The 17,284-nt window shown below is 38.6% G+C and overlaps 1 protein-coding gene across 2 annotated transcripts in view; it reads left to right on the top strand.

Annotated features, from left to right (window-relative positions):
* MARCHF1 (membrane associated ring-CH-type finger 1) overlaps positions 1-17,284 on the top strand; it is a 202,049-nt gene that overhangs the window by 46,320 nt on the left and 138,445 nt on the right. Inside the window, exon 1 of one of the 2 annotated variants that reach the window (XM_040971354.1) lies at positions 14,471-14,572. The exons of the other annotated variant lie outside the window; for it this stretch is intronic. Coding sequence (XP_040827288.1) covers positions 14,471-14,572 — 102 coding nt within the window. Of the gene's footprint in view, positions 1-14,470; positions 14,573-17,284 lie in introns of those variants that run through there. 2 annotated transcript variants of the gene reach the window in all.

Here is a 17,284-nt window from a genome sequence, read left to right as displayed (position 1 = left end):
ATTATATTGACTTATAGGTTTATATAAGAAATTTATATAGTATAAATACATTAAACATGAATATTATATATATTTATAATTTTATGAAGTATTTAACATAGCAAGATTTTCCTTATCCATCTATTAGAAAGTTTGAGAGTTAATTAAATATTAAGATCAGACGTTATCAATAGAATTTAAAGAGGGACAAAATGCCCAAACGCCTCTGTGGTCTTCACTCATGATTTTTACTGTAAAACCTGCATACAATACACCTATTACCCCCAATCCTTTCTCAGGTAATCTTTGAATTTCCCCAAATTATACTCCTTCTCACATTTGCAATTACATAAATTCAAATACTACATGTAAAACTAAACGTGAAATGAGTTACCTCATTCCTTTTTTTGGTTCACTCTTGTAGTCATGATTGTTCACAGTTTGGTATGAAGCTTTACAGATCCTTGTGAGCTGGGAGGGACACACACAGAGTGGTCTCTAATCAGAGCTGACACCTGCCTGCTCGCTTTCCGCAGCAGACAAGGTGCAATTGGTGCCCCTCCCTGTGAGTTCAGCCAGGCCTTCTTCTTGGTTTTTCATGTCAGTTTGATTCAGCAGGATGTTTAGTTTGCTCTTACCTTTTTGTAATCATGATATTAATATCTACAGTTACACTAATATTAGCTTTATGTATATAAATGTTATCAACATGTTCTCGGTCGTGACATGCTGATGTCCTGCACCCCTGTCCTGGGGTGCTTGTGTGAGCCAAAAGTCCAGTAAGTTGTAAGCTAGCCAGGAAGGAGTTAAAGGAAAACATCACTTGGACTTTCACTTTTTTTATTTCCAGGGAGCCACACAATCTCATTGCATAAATGTTGAGAACTGTCACAACCTGTGACCATGTATACAAGCTGGTATTCTAACATGGAACGTCCTGAAATTACCTTGACAATAAACCATGCATTATTTTGTTTGAGAAAAACTACTTTAATACACGTAACTTATAGTCGATTGTGTTAATTTTTTAGTTAATGATATAGCATTATTAGCAAATACCCTCTTCTGAAGTAAAAGGCCAGAAGTTACCTAACACAGCACCTACTGAGTGCAGAAAAAGGCATGCATGATTTCCAAAAGTGCCTCAATCAGCTGGTTTTTTGCTGACAGCTTGGAGCTTCTGATAACTCTTTAGTCTGCTTTCATATTCTCTTAAGAACAGCTTTGCTGCTTTTAAAGGATCCACTTAAATAGATTTAAGTGGAAATATTCTTTGGCATCTCATTTTTTTTTAACATTTATTTTGGGCCCAGCATGGTAGCCTAGAGGCTAAAGTCCTCTCATTGAATGTGCCGGGATCCCATATGGCTGTCCATTATAATCCCAGTGGCCCCGCTTCCATCCAGCTCCCTGCTTGTGGTCTGGAGTAAAGGACAGTCCAGAGCCTTGGGACCTTGCACCCATGTGGGAGACCCGGGAGAGGCTCCTGGCTACGGATTGGCACAGCAGCTCCTGCCGCTGCAGCTGCTTGCAGAGTGATTCAACAGACAGAAGATCTTCCTCTTTTTCTCTCTTTCTTTCTGTGTAGCTTACTTTTTAAAAGGATTTATTTATTTTTTATTTTTGTTATTGGAAAGGTAGATTTACAGAGAGAGAGAACGATCTTCCATCCACTCGTTTACTCCCTAAATGGCTGCAGTCGCCAGAGCTGAGCGATCTGAAGCCAGCAGCAAAGGAGCTTCTTACGGGTCTCTCATGCGGGTGCACGGTACCAAGGCCTTGGGCTATACTTGACTGCTTTCCCAGGTCACAAGCAGGGGGCTGGATGAGAAGTGGAACAGTTGGGATAAAAACTGGTGCCCATGTGGGATCCCGGTGGATGTAAGGTGAGGATTTAGCCACTAGGCTGTCACGTCCACCCTGGTATCTCATTTAATCAAACGGCAACTGTGTCTTCCCTTTGGGCCTGTGCTCCCCTTCTTTTCCCTCCCAGGTGATGCGCTTGCTGAGACAGCATCAGAAAACATTCCCTTGACAGGCACAAAGGAATTGATCATAGCCGGTTTGCTTTATAATTCAATGTCACATGAGTATTTCCAGTAAAATATGTAATAGCGTCTAATATTGATGCTAGTGTTTTATTGTCGTAGCGTTGTTTCTCTCAAGCTTCTTCAAATACCTGAAGCTGCATCTTATGTAAGCTAATTAGCACAAACCCCAGCACTAAATGTTCTTCCTCAGCTCATCAAACTCAGTTGTTCTGGACACTAGAGAGCAGGAAGTGAGTAATTTTAATAAACTTACTCAAACATGTCCTGAGATTCGATTTTGGGTGAGTCATTAACTAGGACTCCTCGGGCACAAATATTAATAAGTGAATGTGTGCTGCAGATAACTACGTATCATGGAATAAGCATATAGTTTTCTCAAAGTGGAAATGCAGACCTCAAATACACACTGTGTGATTTTTGTTCCTACTCCAGTTTCATCGTTTTATACACATATATTTAACGGACTATACCAGTCGTATTTATTTTTAAATTGTTTGTATCATGCTGTAGAACACACTCTTCAGACTTTGACTCTGTTCTGTTGGCTGCTAAGTCTTCTGCAATGCACGTATTCTTGCTCAGGGACCTCAAATAGGCTCCATTTGGCCCCACGAAGAAGATAGCACTTGGCAAAAACAGGTTTGACATTGGGGTAGATGATTTGAAGAATAATGCATGCCGATGTCCATCCTTCTAGTAGACTTAGGCTATTTGTTTTCTCAGTTCAAGTTTTTTTAATACTCAAATTAATAGAAACACTGAATATCATCCAAACCATCTAAAAAGCAGTGCTGTGTTTCTTGAGAACTTTTTGATGGTGATGGTGAATAATACCATAGCACCAAAAAGGAAAAAGCAATTATTTTCTCACATACAATATTTTATTTATGTTTGGTGTGAGTTCAAACCGCTTTAATCCTTCCCCTGAGTTTTCCTTAATCCATTCCATTTTGCTTCTCTCTTACATTGAGAAAATGTGTCAGCAATCAAAGAAGTAAACTTCAGATTCATTAATTCTAAATGATCTGTCATGCATGCCATGTGGAGAACACTACTCATAACATGCCAGCCTTTAAAAGTGAAAGGGGCACCCTTCAAATCCGTGGGAGCGCTCTTCTGTGCTGCCCACATCCCGGACGAGGACGAGAGTATAGGGAAACAAAGCTTTTCATGCTCAAGCCTGCAGTCATTTGCTGCAACTAGACACTTTAAAGAAATGTAGAAAACTACAGTATAGATTTGAGAATCATTCTTCCATTGTCAGCGGTGATTTCCCACATCTTAACTCACTGGAGCCCGCTGAGGTTTAGCCAGAAAGCTGACTGTTACACAACGCACCTTTCCGTTTGCAACCAAATTCACTCACAAATCACTAGAACCAGACCAAGATTAAATATGTAGATGTCTTCGGCTTTATGTTTTTCCAATCTCAGGACAGTTTATTTTAGCAAATGTTATCTCTGATATCCTTTGTCTGATTTACATTTTCATCAGCATTTAAACTGGAAATTTTGAGTAATGGCTGATATATTAATGACAAGCAAATCTTCATTTTTACAGCACAAACTCAAGAAAAGATATTATAAAAACTTAGTCAACAGACATGGCTGAAAGAATTTTCAGCAGTAACAACACATAATATATGTAATCTTTTTTGTAAATTGAATAATGCATCGTAAGGTTAAAGAAAGCAAGAGATTAATGGCCCTGTGGCAGACTTTACACCTGTTCTGGAACTATAGCCTCTTGGGTCAGGGTTTTATTTCTGCAGCTTACAGGAAGTGCAAAACTGTCTGCTGGTGATCTGGGCGAGTCCAGTGGGCTGCTTTTGTGGCTGGAGTTTGCCATTGCCAGAAGGCATGGAGCATCTTTGCAACAATTGTCCTAAGGAATAGCCAGCTGTTTAGACCAAGCTGTTCCAAAGCCCTAGTTACAAATGTGTCAACCTCTGGGTTAGGAAAACCTAGATTATGCCTGGAGAAGTAAAGCACACTGCACAATGGTATTGAGGTCACTAATCTACTCCCTCGAATTAACCACTGCTTCCTGATCCTTGTTTGTGTATTCCCACCAGCACGCTTGCTCTTTCTAGTTGCCAGCATTATCTTTTGCGCTTTAAGAATTAAACTTTAAGATGTTTAGCATGTCGCAAATACTCTATTAAATGTTAAATTATGCGGTCAGGAACAAGGCAGCAGAGCAGTGTCAGAAAGCATCTTGTCCCTTTGACGTGACTCTATTCATCTTGCCAGGAAAAAAAAAAAAATCTCCAAGGTTAAGCACTGCTTGCCTGTTACCTCCTGGCAATTTTTGGAGGTATGCAAAGTCCAGAAAAGTCTAATTTTTCTTTCATTGTGTCATTACAAAATTCTCATTTCAAAATTTTTTACTCTACAGTGAAAATGAATGCGTTTTAAATGCCGAATTTCTCTGCGGCTGAATTAGTGTAGTTGCTGTTTGAAAAGTTGCTACTCACGTAGTTAAACTCTCATGAGATCAGTTCCAAAGTACAAACTTTTGTGTATTTACATAGATAGATGCATAGATAGGAATATGAAACTTTAAATTAATGGGCTGTGTAAATATATATGTATGTGTGTATGTATATCTTCCTTTTGTGGTAAATTTAGATGCTAAGGTTAAACTTTTGATGAATTTACATTAAAGTTTTTCTCTTCTAGTATTAACTGTTGGATGATTTTCCAAAATGTGTCTTGTCTTCCCTGGTTTGGTGCCAACATCCTATTTATATTTAAAGTAGTTTACTCTTTTGTTACATCCCCACAAAGTGACCTCCTCTCTCTCTCAGATTCTAATTTAAATTAATGTTTCATAGCACTCATGCATTTTATATTGTAGCAGTGGTTTTCTCTGATGAAATGAGATCCTTTTTGCTTTTACTTTGACTTTTTCCTTTTCATTTTGATAGTGTTAATTGATGCTTTAATGCTAAGCCTCATTATAAGCTATTTTCTGTTCTTGACCATGGAAATCTAAGCCAGTCATTTAAAAGCACATTCATTCCTTCTAGTTAGAGTCCCCAAATAGCCACAGCAGGTGGGGTTGGACTGGAATGAAACTAGGAGCCAGGAACTCAATTTAATTTTCCCATGTGGGTCTCTATGTGGGTGGCAAGTGGTCAAACCCTTATCTTGTGGTTCCATAGTGGTATTAGCAGGACCTGGAGCAGAAGCAAAAGAGCCAGGATTCAAGCTGGCACTCTAATGCCTGCCAGGCAGCAACTTAGCGCTGGATCATCTTTTTAATAATTTACTAAAGAAAATAGAGAGAACTACAGCCACATTTTAAACAATAGGCTAATCATTAGCCAAAAAAAAAAATGCGTAAGAATGATTGATGATTTTCAAACGTTGAAAAATGCTCTCCCTGAGTGTGTGGAAATGAGCTCTAGACGTTATAGGAAGCATTCAGTTGTACATCACTTGACTTCCAGTTTTCATAGAGGTCGCAGTAAAGAGGGGGATATGGATTTCAAAATAATAGTGTCAAAAATAAGTATCTCCTATAGGAAATTTATTAGGCATCTCAGCTGCTCATGTGGGAATGACGTGTAACAGGTGTCCACAGCACTCTAGTATGAATAGAATAGGAAAATTACACATGACATGTTTGAATCTTCAGAAGTTTACGACACTTTTCAGAAAAAAACACACACATTACGGAAAAATGTAAACCTCCAAAATAAATATAGAATTCAAGCATTTCTCATGTGTTAATTATGCAGATTTCATATTTATAATTAATGAAAAATAGCTGTTGCAAATCTGTTAGAACAATTGTATGCAATATTTGACAGTGAAATTTCAGAAAACCTTACTTACTATAAAGGCATAGGACTCTCGTCAGTTATCCATGAGTGATGAGTAGTGCAATTGCTTGAAATTGACTCGAACAACCCAGAAATTTTGAAGGAAATCAGACTTCAGGTAGCTGATTTAACTACATGTTAGAAATTTATATGCCAAACATGTAGCCATTCCAATGACTGTTAAGAAACAGGACATTAAATCTCTGGCATGGATTTTAAAGCTAATATAATTTAAATCCATGTGGTAATGCATTTTCTCAATAAATCTGTATTTAAAATAATACAAAGACAATGCCTGGCTAAACATATGCTAGAAAGACATTTATGATTTTAAAGGCTGATTATCAGAGAAAAGGGAGACAGAGAGAAAACCTCCAGCGCCTGGTTCACTTCCCGGATGTCAACAGTGGCTGGAGCTGGGTCAGGCTGAGTTCAGGACGCTGAGCGCCATCTGGTTTTCTCACAAGGTGGTGCCTGCTCATTACCTGAAACGTTAGGAGAAGCTGGATCGGAAGTGGAACAGCGGGAATCAAGCCAGCACTTGGTTTGATTAGGATGTTGGTGTCGCATATTAGTTACATAAATACTACATTACAATGCTGCTTCTCCAACAGACTTGTGAGGATATCTGTATGAATTATTTGTAAATGTGTACAAAAGTCTCACCTATTCTTTATTCAGTCTATACTTATCGTATACCAAGGGTTATGCACTTATAACATTTTACTTTATTGCTCAAATTGTGTCAGTTTTGGCCACTGTCACTATTTTGTCTGGCTTCTGTGTCGCTTGAATAATCATCCCAAATTGCGTTTGCTTTCTCTCTTGGCTTTCCTTTATTTCTCAGTACTTGCTTACTTGTTGGCATTATAAGTTTCTCCAGACCCCTAATGAGGTTTTAGTGTCCTAATCCTCTAGTCAACCCTTTCCCCAAGCAGCCTTGATATCTTCTATTGTAGAGTCATAGCGAGCACCAAGCCATGGCTGCTGGAGAGCGTTGCCTCTGGAGCCTGCCGAGCAGCAGCGCCTGGAGGTGCTCGTGTGAGCACCTGTTTACGTGCATAAGTGTGCCTAGATACCGGGTACCTAGATACCGGGTCCTACTGGGTGTCCACCTTCTTCACTTCCTGTCCAGAGCTTCCCACTGCAGCATGGAGAAACCCAGCCCTCTGTCAACCATTTATTTAACTGTTCAATTATGGTATGCATTTACAGCTGTATTAGAATTGTGAACCCATACTTACTTGCAGAACAATTTTACGAACTACAGCGTTTATTTGCAGTATCTTTGAATCTTCTAGGCTTCACATCTCCGAATATTCTCAGGTCTATATATATATATTTTTCCTCACCCACTTCAATGAGGCTGTTCCATATGTTTCTAATATTTTTAGATTTTGTGTTTTCAGTCTGCAGATTGTTCTGGGATCACACACTGTGCTGTGGAGTGCTATAGATGTGTACTAACGCATGGTGTAACAGGTGAAGTTACAGAGTCATACACAATAATCTCCCTAGTACTGGTCGTTTTACTGTGGTTATAGCGTTGCCTCTTCCAGAATGCCAAGCAATTACAATCATACGGAAAGTAGCCCCTTTTAGCCCGGCTTACTTAAATAGAGCAATATGCAATTGCTATTTACTCATGTCTTTTTATGATGTGATACCATGTATTTTTTTATTTCTAAATGGCGTATCATCTATGGATTGCCACAGTCTATTCATCCAATGAAGCATATCGTATCTGCTTCCAGCCTTTGTTGATTGTGAAGAAAAGCAGGATAACCACTTGCGTATAGGTATTTGTGAGACATGGATTTTAAAATATGCATGGTAAACATCTATGAACACAATTGCTAGATGCTATGGTATGATAATGTTCATTTTTGTAAGAAACTAAAAATTGTCCTCATTGCTAAACTCAAAGCCACCGACATTTTCTTTTAGAATTTTATAGTTTCACATTTACATCTAGGTATATGATTTTGTTTGGCTTAATTTTTGTGCAAGCTTAAGGTCTGTATCTGAATTCATTTCCTTACCTATGAATGAATACCCAGTTGTTCCAGACCATTTACTGAAAACATTGTCCTTTATCTAACTGCCTTTGCTCCTGTATAATTTGATCACAGTCTGTTGCTGGTTTCCATTGTTCTCCATTGTTGAATTTGTTCACTATATGTCTAATAGCACACACTCTTCATTACTGAAACTCCATCCTAAGCTTTGAAATTAAGGAGTATGGTCTCCAACTCTGTTTTACTTCAGAACTATATTGACTAGTTCAGCTGCTTTGATTTTCTGACTAAACTTCAGAATGTTTGTCAGCATCTACAAAAAGAGCTTAATAGAGTTTTGAATGGAAATTCTTTCATTCATTCTTTCTTGGGTTAGTGAGAGCCCATGAGTTACTAATGCTGAATCTTCCAATCCAGGAACAGAAAATATCTCATTATTTAGATTTGCTTTGGTCTTTTTAATCAGAGTTCAACTTTACACACAAATCCTACAAGTATAATTTTTCAATTTATATCTAAATAATTTTGGTGCCATTAAAAGTGGAGTTTTCATTTTGATGCCATTTTTAATGTGCCAATTTCAAGTACTAACTCTTCCTCAATGTTATGTCGATCCGTGTGTAGATAGGAAATCAGTTGATCTTTATAAATTGACCTCTGTGTTTTGCAAATGTTTCTTCAGCTATGTTATCACTTTCCACTGTGGACATGTTCCTCCTTTTTAAATCAGCACACAGTTCTCTCAAGTTCTGCTTTTCTCCACATATGCTTTGTTCTCTTTTCGGCTCAGTTGAGAAGTTTCTGTTGCTCTTTCTCCGAGCTCCCCGATGCTTGGGGCCTGTCTTGCCTGCTAAGGAGGCTGCAAAGGTGGAATTCCTTCTTGCGCTGTCCTGACATGAGCATCTCCTTTTGATATTTCCTTAGAGTTTCCCTCCCTCCATGACTCATTTGTTCTCTTGTTATCTGCTTTTCCCATGATAGCCCTTCAGTTATAGATATTTTAAATTCTCTGATGGGTGTTACCAGCTTGTGTGCTGTGTTTGAGTCCTATGGTGACTTACGACTCCTTAGATTACATTTTTCTTGCTTTTTGGCAGGCTTTGTAATTCTGTGTCTGAGAGCCAAATATTGTGGGAAATAGAGGTAAATAACCGATTTGGTTAAATTTTGCAGTAGGAACATTTCCAGTGTACTTGTCCTTCCCTGTGCTGTTGACTCTGCTCTTATGGCGTGCATCCTACAGTAATTCACCAGTATACTTGATTCCTCGTTGGTATGCTGGGAAGGTGTGGTAGAGGGAACGTATCCTATAATTTCAATGATTTAATACAAACCTCTTGTGCACCTATGTCCCTGGGCTATTATCTTCCCAAAGATTTCTCAGCTACCCTCCTCACTTCTCTTGAGGCAGGAATGTTAGGCTGTAGTGGGAGAAATGCCCTTCATTTACGTGGGACAATGAAACTCTGCTAAGACCCTCTTCCTTCTAAATTAGGGCTTTGCTGTTGAAATCATCTTAAAGTATTTTTGTCTTGGTTCCTCTTCCCTTCGTGTATGATTCCTATCATGGAATCCATCTAACGAATCCATTTCCAATAAAATATAGATAACTTTCCCAGTGATAAAACCCAGGAAAATGTCAAGTCCTTATTAGGAAAGCAGCCACATAAAATTCTCTGTGCCAAGCCCATTCACATCATGTCTGCCATGGTGTAGTCACGCAATGGTTGTTCAAAAAGGAGCACCTCTTTATCTTCTCATCCATGTTTTATGAACAATTACTTCTTGCATGCTGTGAGAGTTGTTGCTGTATATTCCAGCATAAAACTGTGAATCTGTTCTTCCATTTGAGAAAACCAACATGCTACTAAGAGAAATAACAGAATGGAAATAACAGAATGGTCTCTGTTATCAGGAAATAACAGAATGGCCTCCTGCTGCCTCACCCCACCACCACACACAAACACATTCTCTGTTATATCTTTATTTCATAGCAGTAAATATAACAAATGCAGGTTCCAACAGGAGATCTTCAGCGGTCGTTAGCATCCCATTTCTTCAAGAAAAATTCACTGGTGTGATTGTATACTTTAGTTTGTCTGTTTGGAGGGCCATAGCAGCAGTTGGTCAGTTGTACATAACAGACATCATGGTTTCATAGGGAATAATTTTTGTAATATGCCTGTATGCTTTCATTTATTTGATAGAGTGAGAATGCATTTGAACATGCTTCTATGCACTGGCTCACTCCTCTAATGCCCACAGTGGCTAGGCTGAGCCCTGCTCAAAGCTGGAAACCCAGTTCCTATTACACAGGGATTCAATTACTTGAGCTATGTATCACTGCTTGTCAAGATCTGCATTAATTAGCAGGAAGCCAGAATAAGGAACTGAGCCATGAACTGAGCCAAGGACTGCATCATAGAATGCAGGCATCTTAAATATCTATTCCCACGCACTCACTTCTTGTTTATGGTTTTATCCTTATTTACAATTTTGCAGGTATAGGGTTTCTTTCCAACCCCCATTGCTCCCCCATCTTTCCTCCCCATTGTCCCTTGTATTTTCCAGTAATGTAGTCCTTCAGCTGTAGTCTTGATGCCAGCATTCTGCTCTTGATGTGGGCCATGACACTGTAGGTATAAGCGATGCCGGAGAATGTGTTTCTGGAAGCACAGCACCAGCTGATGTGGATTGCAGTGTGTGTGCTGCCTCTTGGGGTTATGCAACACAGCTTGCCTGGGCAGAACTCTTAGGAATAGGAATAGGGATGGTTTCAATTTTTGTGTGAATTTCTTAGAATTTTACTCTCTTTGGATAGGATCAGAAATCAACCTGCCTGTCCACATGCTGCTGAATTTGATGTCATTTTCTCAATGTTTTCATAGTGCTCAGTGTGCTGTGTCATTTATTCTATCAGTGCCACTTTACATGTTGTTTCCCCTCCTGATTGTATGCCTGGGGTAGTTTCCATCCCTGTGCCTGTGGTTCCTCACCCAGGATCTGGTGCACGCCTGCACACACACACACACACACACACACACACGTTCAGTAAATGCTTCCTGAATTAAAAGTAAGTTATTCTCCATAAGATACCCTCAATTACCTTACTGTTTTTCCCTTAATTTTGATTTGTTGTCAGGTCTGTCCACAGAGAGTGCTCCATGCTTCTATTTATTAAATTAAATATCTGCTTGAAGTAGCATATTAAAATTAAGCTTAGTTAAATTTCAGTTTCCTGTGATCATTATGTAAGCTGCTCATGACTGTATCTCCTATTAGCTTGGTTCAGTGGTTAGATAGCAATTAACATGAGTGCTTAATGACCACTTTCCTATTCTGATAGACTACTAATGACACTTGTAGTTTAAAGTGCTTTAGGGTTAATTATGAATGTTCATAATCTTCCTACCCTACTGACTGACAGTCTGTTCTTAGAACTAAAAATATGACGGGTCTTTCAGGCCTGTAACAGAAAGAAGGCTCTTCTGTGGAAGCACAGCGTCAGCGTATGTAACCCTCTGATTCTCTTGACTTACCCAAGTAGTTGCCAAAGTCGTCACCTTTGCATTAATGATGGGGAAAAAAACACCCTGCTTTTAAATGTGACCCGAAATTTGTGTGTTTTGTGATGACAGCAAAGAAAGTGCGCTGCCTGGCACTCCCAGCTGTGCGTCGCCCTCAGGAGTTGGAGAAGTCTCTTTTCTACTTTTGAATGAGCTCTTTTCTATATTTCTCGCTTCATTTTTATACAAACAACCCTGTTGCTTCTCTCTACACCTGCTGTAAAATTTTTAGTTTTAAACTTATCTTTACTTTAAAAGCAAAAAACAGAGACATACATCTTCATCTACTAGTTCACTCCTCAAATATCCGCAATAGCCAGCCTTGGACAGACTCATGCCACGAATGTGAATTCAATCTGAATTTCGCACGGATGGTGACGGAAAGTCAGTTGCATGCCGTGCATTGCATGCTGACTTCCAGGGTGTGCACACCCGTGTAAACACTGACCCCCACGAGAAGACGTTGTGGTTCTAGGCAGCCGATGCAGTCGGAGATACGGGCTATCTGGGGACATCCAACACAGGGTGCTTCTCCTGAATATCCGTATGTACGACAAAGTCATCACAGGTGCTCCTCAAAGTCTTGGACAGTACTTTCAATCAGTATTTTAAGACACACACACTTGCAGAGAGAGAGAGAGTGCTGTGTTTATTATCTCCTAGTTCAGTCCCCAACTACCCACAACAACGAGGGCAAGGGCCAGACTGCAGGCGAGAACCAGAAACTCTCTGGAGACATCCCCACGCAGTGAGCGGTAGGGACTCAGCGACCCGGTGCCTCACAGGGCACGCAACGACGTGAAATGGCTGTCAGGAGAAGGTAAGGGGTTTGAACACAGGCACATCAATATCAAATGCTGGAATACCAAGCACCGTGTTAACCACAAAGTAAGAGTAACCCCCACCACAAAAGCAAAAGCATGCCACCAGCAAAATTAAGCTGCTTCATCTAAGTCTCAGAATTTGAATGAGAAAAAGTCGATCACTTTTACAAACTTATGCCAGAATTGCTTGTGATGATGTCATAATTTTGTGGACCACATCGCTATGCTTTTCTTATTCCTGCATGGATAGAACAACTTAAGAACAAACATGACGTGTCATTATGAAGTTAAAAGTTTCAAAAATACGTGGTAAATGACTTAGAACTGGAACATTTGGCTTCTATTATTTAAGCTGTGTTGGTCATTAAGTTCATTTCACTCCTTGCCTTTGAATAAAGACACTCATTTTTCATTTACTCTTCGTATACTTTAAGAAATGCAATTAAACACTGATGAATAGCCAAGATAGCATGTACTGGGAATGTGGAAAATATTTGTTTTCTGTGGAGCACAAATTATTTGGATATGCTGATCTTATATTAAACAGATAAGAATTTCTCAAACTATCAAGCAATGTGTCTGAAAGGACAGGCACTTGCAACTTGTTGTTCCTTCCAACAGTTGCATCCACAACCCCTCAGCATTTCTCTGAACCTCAAATGAATTAGTCATTCATGTTTGATTGCCAGTCTTATCAAGAAACCCATTCCATTAAGTAGTGTAGACTTAATTTTTATGAAAGTTTTTTTTAATCACTTCCATGTTTATATTGTTCAGATCCATTTAACTCGACTATTTTGTCATTTAGAGTAATAATTCATCAATGCCGAGTACAACCTTTCTTTGTTACTTTTCTTAGTACTCTGAAATGTGCTATTTTGAATTCCTGAAATGTTATAAGCCACCAGATTGCTAATTGCTTTGGATGCTGTGAGAAATAATTACTTCACATTATTTTTGATATTTAATTGACAGTGTAATGCATTTAACTAAAGACCTGCAATAAACTGTTTCTAATTACAGAGGGTGGTGGAGTGGAAAAGTAAGCTGTAAAACTTTACAAGGAAATGATGCTTCTCATTTTGTGGAAAGTCACTGTTGACAGGGCTTTTTCAGAAACAAAAATATGTCCTCAAATGGGAAGTTCTTGAAAATTAGGTGGAGTCTTGAAATATTTCTACTTAAGACCATAGTTGAAAAAATTTTAAGTTACTTTTGGATGGATTTACTAAATGCCATAATAAATTTGCTATACTTGCAACAATATTCTGCCTTGTTTTAATTGGCAGAACTTTATGAGAGAGAGAATGCTGGCATGACTGGAATGAGTTTACTCTGACACTGGCCATTTTTGCATTTATTCTGCTTCTGTGTGAGACTTAGCTTAAAAATCCCACTCAGGTTTTAGATGTCGCTGGAATATAGTCGTGCACCACCTAAAAAGATTTTGGTCCACAAGAAATTGTGCTTCCAGGGGTGGTCTTATAAGAATATAACTGAGCCTCTTGGTACCTGATGACATAGTTGTCATGAAGTCACCAAGTGATGCGTTAGTCATGTGTCTATGCTGACGCTCGGATAAGCTGCTGCTGGCAGTTTAAATACGTATCAAATACAATTAAGCACTGTACATAATACTTGATAATACATAGTCAGCAGCCTCGTATATGTACATCTCTCGACAGCATCAGAGGAGGCCACATGGAGTGATTGACTTACACCACCCAAGTGTCTGTGGTCACAGTCTGTGATGCTCTTACAATGGTGGAACTTGCAACAGTGTATTTCTCAGAACATATCCTCATAGTGACATGTGACTGCCCTTGTGGAGACAGTATTCAGAACGGAATCTGTTCGGAGCTCCCAGGATAAAACCCAATTGTTACAAGTGCCCTGAAAATAACCCTTAGAACTGGGTGCAAGGAATTCCCATGGTCTAGACGTGTCCCACACACGGACATGAAAGATGGGAGGCTCTTTGAATAACTGCACTGTTCCATTTTTCTAGAACTCTAAGGTGTTAGTAGAGTGGGCATGTTCTTTTTCTCCCCATTGGCCAGGTTAAAATAAAATATTGAACTGTTGATTGAATTTTAATTATGTATATTTTCCAAAGCACAATGCAAATAAGAGACATGTTTCAGGGAATGTAAATTATTTTCAGAATTTCAGAAATTGAAAAAGGGATAAGAGGAAGGAGAAAATGCTGGGCTGGTGTGAAGCGATAGCCCGTAACCCTCACAGAATCCCGAGCGGCACGCGCACTCCCGAGCTCTCAGGGGATCTGGCTGATGTCTCAACGCTGGTGAGTGCATGCTCATTTCACCTTACCGTGGGCAGTCAGTGTCGCTGTGTGCCAAAGTTGATTTGTTTGTGCATTTGTGTTCTACTGTTCATAGAGATTCAGTCTGATTAATGTGTGTTAAAAATTATGTTCATACCAAATAATGGAATGTATTTCAATTGGACATATTTTTCTTTATATTGCTTCAGAATTTTCTATTTGTGATATTTCATTCCCTTAAAAATTATTTAAAGTTTATGCTCTTAGAGTCTATACTGAGTAAACATGAAGTAAGGAGTTACTCAGAGATAATTTAAAAAGTAAGAATCATGCCCTTTATGGTTTCCTATATTTTCCTAAAGTACCTTATAGTTTAATGCTTTTGTAATGAATTCTGATTTAAATGATGACAAAATTTTTCCAACGATGAAACAAAATATGTGCATCTCATGTTTCATTTTCTGCCATAAGATTGAATTCTAGCTTTATCTTGTTAATATATTCTTATGTTTAGGATAAGATTTCATTAGCCAAAGGAGTTTTAAATGTTCTTTACTCAGATATTGGCTGCAGAGTTCTTTGTTTTGACTTATGGAAAATTCTATTCCATCTTCAAACTATAACCTGACATCAGATGCATTTTAAGTATCATTTTACCATTTTATAAGAGCACAAAATTTCATTAGCCTGTTTTACTGGTTAATATATCATTAAGTACACACAATTACTGGTATGAGGTGTTTATTATTATTATTTGTTTAATTTGTTGACTTGGTTTCTCTTACTGTCTTTTTTTGGGCTGCTGTGCCAAAGTACCACAGAGGTGGCTGACAAAAAATAGTAATCTCCATTATTTCTGAAGGTCAAGAAGATAGAGGTGCCGGCTGATCTTAGCCTGGTCAAAGCTGGGTTAGCTGAGTCAGAGGTGGGAATTTCTTGCACCCGTTTCTCTCATGCCTCTTCTTAGGGCCCTGGTGTTGGGTCTTGAGAGCTCCAAACATCAACTGAAAGCATTGCAATTTTAGTGTGTGAATGCCAAGAGGGTGCAAATGGTACAAATACTGACTTTATTGAGTTTCTGTAGAAGCATTGCTTTTTAAATAAACATTAGTAGGTGGACACCAAGGAAATCATTTGAAGGACTACTGGGCTTCCTGGTGACTGAACATGATAAAAAAGAAGACTCTACCTTAAATTCTATCATCTTAGAATGTGGGGAGCTAAAGATATATGGAGGTGTGCAGTGCTAAGAGACATTCAGAGTCCAAGGGAATAGATTTTCTGAAGTGTCACCCATACCATCTCACCTTACTGTAACTTTGAGCTTTCATTTTCAGTGAAACTACTAGGTAATAATTGCCACTGAAACAAGTATGAAAAACATGTAGGAATTTAAAGAAAAAGAGGCTTTGGAATACATCTCTTTGGGAGCAAAAATTTGACCTGCATGCATAGTTTTTCATAATATGCATTTTCATAAACTCATCTGCTTATCAGGTAGATTTTGATTGGTATCCTGCAATAACTTCAAAGTTGTAAACAAAAAAAATATTTTCTCGGGGCTTTCATTAAAGTGGTTTTAGGGCTTAATTCCTGTTTCATAGAGTCATCATACAAGCAAATCATAGAAAATCTTGAGCAATCTTATGCTCTGGCTCTCTGTCTCTATTGGGTCACCTAATGTTAGCTTCGTTTCACAGATGTGTACCATAGCCCAGGGAAATTAACTGACTTTCCCAGTGTCACCTAGCTAATAAATGTTAAAGAGGATTACTAAAAATTGGGCTTTTCAAGAAAAGGCTTGTTTTCCCACATCACACCACCTTATTTTCTCCCTGTTCAAACACTTATATCAGAAAGAACAATGTATCAACTTATTTAAATTCAGTACTGAAATCAAATACTGCATGGGGGAGGGAATGTACATTAGCTACAGTAACACCCAAAGCTCAAGTGTCTGAAAGAGCAAAATTAAATCTTTGTCTCTGTGGCCTGATATGTGTTGGGCAATTCTTCTTAGACAAATACTGTCAAAGAATTTATTAAAGATACAGAGTGTTGCTTCGGTCATCACACTGTGAGACACAGTTACCTTTGCTGCGCCAGTGAGCAGAGTGTGTTAACTTTCATTGTATAGTTAGGAAACAATGACAAAACATGGTTATTCACTACAGTAATAATTCATCTGAAAAAATTTTACATGAAGTGTTCTATTTCTCTATGGCAGTAAGTCACAGGAGCACAATGGGGGATTTCCTTATCCAAATATGTCACATTTGTGTGTTTAATTCAGACGTAAGTTAAATTATGAATGTCTTAGAAATATTGAATTTTGATAGGTCTTTAGTTCTACAACTTTTGTAGAATTTAGAACACACTGATTTATAGTATTTTTTTATTTGAATGGCAGAAAAAAATGAGACAGATCGTATATACACTGATAATTCCTGAAATACGCATAACAGCTGGTGTTAGGCCAAGCCAACTCACAATTCTCAAAACAAGCCCACTAGAGCTAATGTATTTCCTGTTTCATAGATTGGAAAGAACACTGGGCTAAACGTTTGGGTTGAGATGCCTATTAAGGATCTGATAGATACGCAGGAGTTAGACCCGGAACTGGGGCTGGCTTCTTGTTCTCATGGGTGTTCATAACATCCGCTGTATTTCTGGAAGAGGAGATAAGGGTGTCTAATGATTCTGTTTTCCAGGCTTCATTTGTTTTTAGTGTTT

Source organism: Ochotona curzoniae, unplaced genomic scaffold (assembly GCF_017591425.1).
Source record: "Ochotona curzoniae isolate NIBS_2020 unplaced genomic scaffold, NIBS_Ocur_1.0 contig_21, whole genome shotgun sequence".
Lineage (NCBI taxonomy): Eukaryota > Metazoa > Chordata > Mammalia > Lagomorpha > Ochotonidae > Ochotona > Ochotona curzoniae.
This window is presented reverse-complemented; position numbering and strand designations above follow the sequence as displayed.